This window comes from Myotis brandtii, unplaced genomic scaffold (assembly GCF_000412655.1).
Source record: "Myotis brandtii unplaced genomic scaffold, ASM41265v1 scaffold528, whole genome shotgun sequence".
NCBI classification, from domain to species: domain Eukaryota; kingdom Metazoa; phylum Chordata; class Mammalia; order Chiroptera; family Vespertilionidae; genus Myotis; species Myotis brandtii.
In genome coordinates, this window is record NW_005369930.1 from 134,215 (window position 1) to 137,943 (window position 3,729).

Below are 3,729 nucleotides of genomic sequence, written 5' to 3' on the forward strand. Positions count from 1 at the left end.
TGGACTCTTCTAAGATTTTTATGGTTTCCCATCTTATGTTTAAGTCCTTTATCCATTTTGAGTTTATTTTTGCGTATGGTGTAAGTTGGTGATCTAGTTTCATTTTTTTGCATGTAACTGTCCAATTTTCCCAACACAATTTATTGAAGGAACTGTCTTGACTCCATTGTATGTTCATGCCTCTTTTGTCGAATATTAATTGAGCATTTGAGTCGATTTCTGGGTTCTCAATTCTATTCCACTGATCTATATGTCTGTTCTTGTGCCAATACCAGGCTGTTTTGAGAACAGTGGCTTTGTAATACAGCTTGATATCTGGTATTGAGATCCCACCTACTTTGTTCTTCTTTCTCAGGATCGCTGCAGCTATTTGGGTTCTTTTTTTATTCCAGATGAATTTTTGGAAAGTTTGTTCTAGGTCTGTGAAATATGCCGTTGGTATTTTAATGGGGAGTGCATTGAATTCTATAGATTGCTTTGGGTAGTATGGACATCTTGATGATGTTGATTCTACCAATCCATGAACACGGTATGTTCTTCCATCTATTTATGTCTTCCTCTATCTCTTTTTTCAGTGTCCTGTAGTTTTTGAGTACAGGTCTTTTACCTCCTTAGTCAAGTTTATTCCTAGGTATCTTAATTTTTTTGGTGCGATGGTAAATGGGATTGCTTTTTTAGTCTCTCTTTCTGTAAATTCATTATTCGTGTATAGAAATGCCATAGATTTCTTGGCGTTAATTTTGTATCCTGCAACATTGTTGAATTCATTTATTAAGTCTAATAATTTTTTGATGGAGTGTTTATGCTCTGGTATCTTCAATCGGGTTTTCTGTGCCACTTCTGGGGCAACTTGGAGTTAGTTACAGGAAGCATCCTTGGAGGCTAGGATTTGCATGATCTGGATCAGATTTTAAATTCTAGATTGGCATCCTTTCAATACTTGATGTTTCTTGGGATCCTTTTCTTGCTGCTCAACTCAAATACTACAAAATTGAAATGACTTTTTTTTTTAAAAAGAAGTAGAGCTATTTTCTTTAAAAAATATTTTTATTGATTTCAGAGAGGAAGGAAGAGGGAGAGAGAGATAGAAACATCAATGATGAGAGAGAATCATTGATTAGCTGCCTGCTGCACACCCCACACTGGGGATCAAGCCTGCAACCCAAGCATCCCCAACCCAGGCATTGGGAATCAAACCATGACCTGGTTCATAGTTCGATGCTCAACCACTAAGCCATGCCAGCCAGGCTTGAAATGACTTTTGACCAAAACCGGAGTATGTCACAATTCATGGTGGATTTGTGCATTTGTCCCTCTGCGTGGCTGGCGTGGCCATCACCTGTTGGTGCCCCAGGATGGTAACTAACCCTTGGTGTCTGACTTGCTTTGTGCTGGGATGCTGGGTGGTGACTGAACCCAGGAGTCTTTCACCAGGATCCCAGCTCTTACAGCCTCTCACCATTTTAGGCCGTTTGTGGCACTATTGACATTTTGGGCCAGACAACTCTTTGTGGGCACCCCCTGTGTCTTAGGGGCTGTTTGGTAGCATCTTTGGCTTCAGATGCCAATACCTGCACCCCTTAGTTGTGACACCAGATTTTCACATGTTCCTGGTTGAGGCTCCCAGGAACATAATGCAGACTCTCTTTCCCCCCGGCCCTTCCCCCAAAGGACCATGTGGAAGGCTGTTCAGCCCAGCTGCTCCCCCTACCCTTTTGGGTCCTTGGTCCCTGCCTAGGGCCAGCTCCACTGACTTTCAGCAAACGCCATTTTATAAAACTGTAGAAGGCTGGGGGTCCTTGGAACCTCTCTGGAAGCATAGATTTCAGAGAGAGTGTCTGCATGAGACTCCCCTGTCATAGCTCAGCTTCCTGGGCTCTCTGTAGACACCAGAGGAGCTGAGGTTGGGGCCTAAGGTTGTGATTTACACATGCATGCACACATACGTGCATATACATGCACACACCCACCATCACAGGTGCACAACACATAATGGGCACACTGCCCCACGCTGCTGTCCAGGGAGCCTTGCTTTGGAGGGTCCCATGCCATCCTTGGGGCCTCTTTTTCCTAATTGTTTTCTGCCTCCCTGGAGATTAAAGAGTTCATAAGTAAAAGGACTGGAAAGAGGATCTAATGGCTTTTAGTTTATAGCTTTGGGACTCTGTTTCTGATGTAATGATCAATCGGGGGGGGGGGGGGGGGGTGCAGTATCGTGGCCTTGCCAATTTCCCCTCGTCGCCTTGGTTATATTCAAGAGGACGAAGTTGTGTGGGAGAGGGTATGAGAGGGGTGGAACTAGTAACAGTGTGGGGACTCGGTGTTGTGGATGGGTGACACTCTCTGCTTTTGTTTGTATAACTGAAACTCCCCAAACCTCTCAGAGATGCATGCCTGTCGTTGGCACGGGCGGCAGATATGGGTCGCTGATGCCCTTGTGTCATTTCCTGTCCTCGCAGTGACTTGACCAACGGTGCGGACGGGATGCTGGCCACGAGCTCCAGCGGGTCTCAGTACAGCGGGTCCAGGGTGGAGACTCCCGTGTCCTACGTCGGGGAGGATGACGACGAGGACGAGGAGTACGAAAACGACGAGGAAGACTGAAGTGTTTGCTCACAGGCCCCGCTCCCCTCAAGTTCAGCTTCAGGAAAACACGTTTAGGAAAGAGAAACTTTTCTTAATGTGGGCTTTCCTGTTTCTTTTTGGCTTCCTCCCAAGAAGATATTGGTAAGCTATTGCATTTGACGTGCACCTCTGATAAGCAAGCGAGGGCTGTTTTCTGCAGGGTCTCAGACGGGCTGCGGTGTGTGGATTCTAGTCGCTGGCGCAGGGCTTTTACTTGGTAGGATTTTGTGTTTTCATTTTTCTATTTTTTTAAAATTCAGAGTTCCTTTTTGCCCCTTAACAATTCTTGCTGAGTTTGCTGAAGAAGTTGTGCTCCGTCTACATCAACAACAATGCCGTCCTCCTGTCGAGGCCACCCCGAAGGCCACTTATTTGCAGCGAGTTGTGAACAGCGCCACCCCATGGCGGCGTGTGAGGCTCCAGGCCGGGTTCCCATTTGTGAAAGTCTGGGGCGTCCGCAGAACCAAGCCAACGGCAGGGCTGCTTTTCAACATTGAGCACCACAAAGCCTATTATGACGTACTTCCCCTTAAATTATATTGACTGTGTGATTCCATATACTTTCCCTTTCTCTCTTTCTTTTCTTTCTTTCTTTTTTTTTTTTTGGCCTATGGTGCAGCGAACATTCAAAGTTGTGCATTTGTGTCTGTGTGTTTGGTTTGGTAGTTGACTGCCGTGCCGGTGCAGCTGTGAAAACTCTGGAAGGCTTGGGATGGTTTTTTGCTTATGGTAAAATTTGCCTGATTTCTTACAGGCAGCGTTTGGGAACTTTTTATTATAATAGCTGTTTACATACTTATAAGTCTATCATTTAAAGACATGTACTGAAACAAATGTTGTATTTGTTTCATGAGCATCTTCCTGTAATCTATTATAAAGTTGAAATTAAATATAGAGAATTTTTTAACAGTTTTTTAACTCAAAATTTGTCAATCATTTTTAATAGTTCTTTTTTTATAAAAAGGAAAAGGAATTTCAGGACAGGCAGTAGCTTCTTTTAAAATTTATCCACGAAGAACCATTAACTGCACAGTTGCTGTTAGCTGCCTGTTCTAAAACAATAGTCTTTTTATTGAAACACAAATAAACTTTTCTGTAATATTT

At 43.8% G+C, this 3,729-nt stretch overlaps 1 protein-coding gene across 2 annotated transcripts in view; it reads left to right on the forward strand.

The window, feature by feature from the left end:
* TFDP1 (transcription factor Dp-1) overlaps positions 1-2,687 on the forward strand; it is a 51,004-nt gene extending 48,317 nt beyond the window's left edge. For both annotated transcript variants that reach the window (XM_005877682.2, XM_005877681.2), the window contains exon 11: positions 2,460-2,687. In XM_005877682.2, the coding sequence (XP_005877744.1) occupies positions 2,460-2,604 (145 nt within the window). In that variant the 3' untranslated portion in view covers positions 2,605-2,687. The remainder of the gene's footprint in view (positions 1-2,459) is intronic.
* Positions 2,688-3,729: the final 1,042 nt, after the last annotated feature.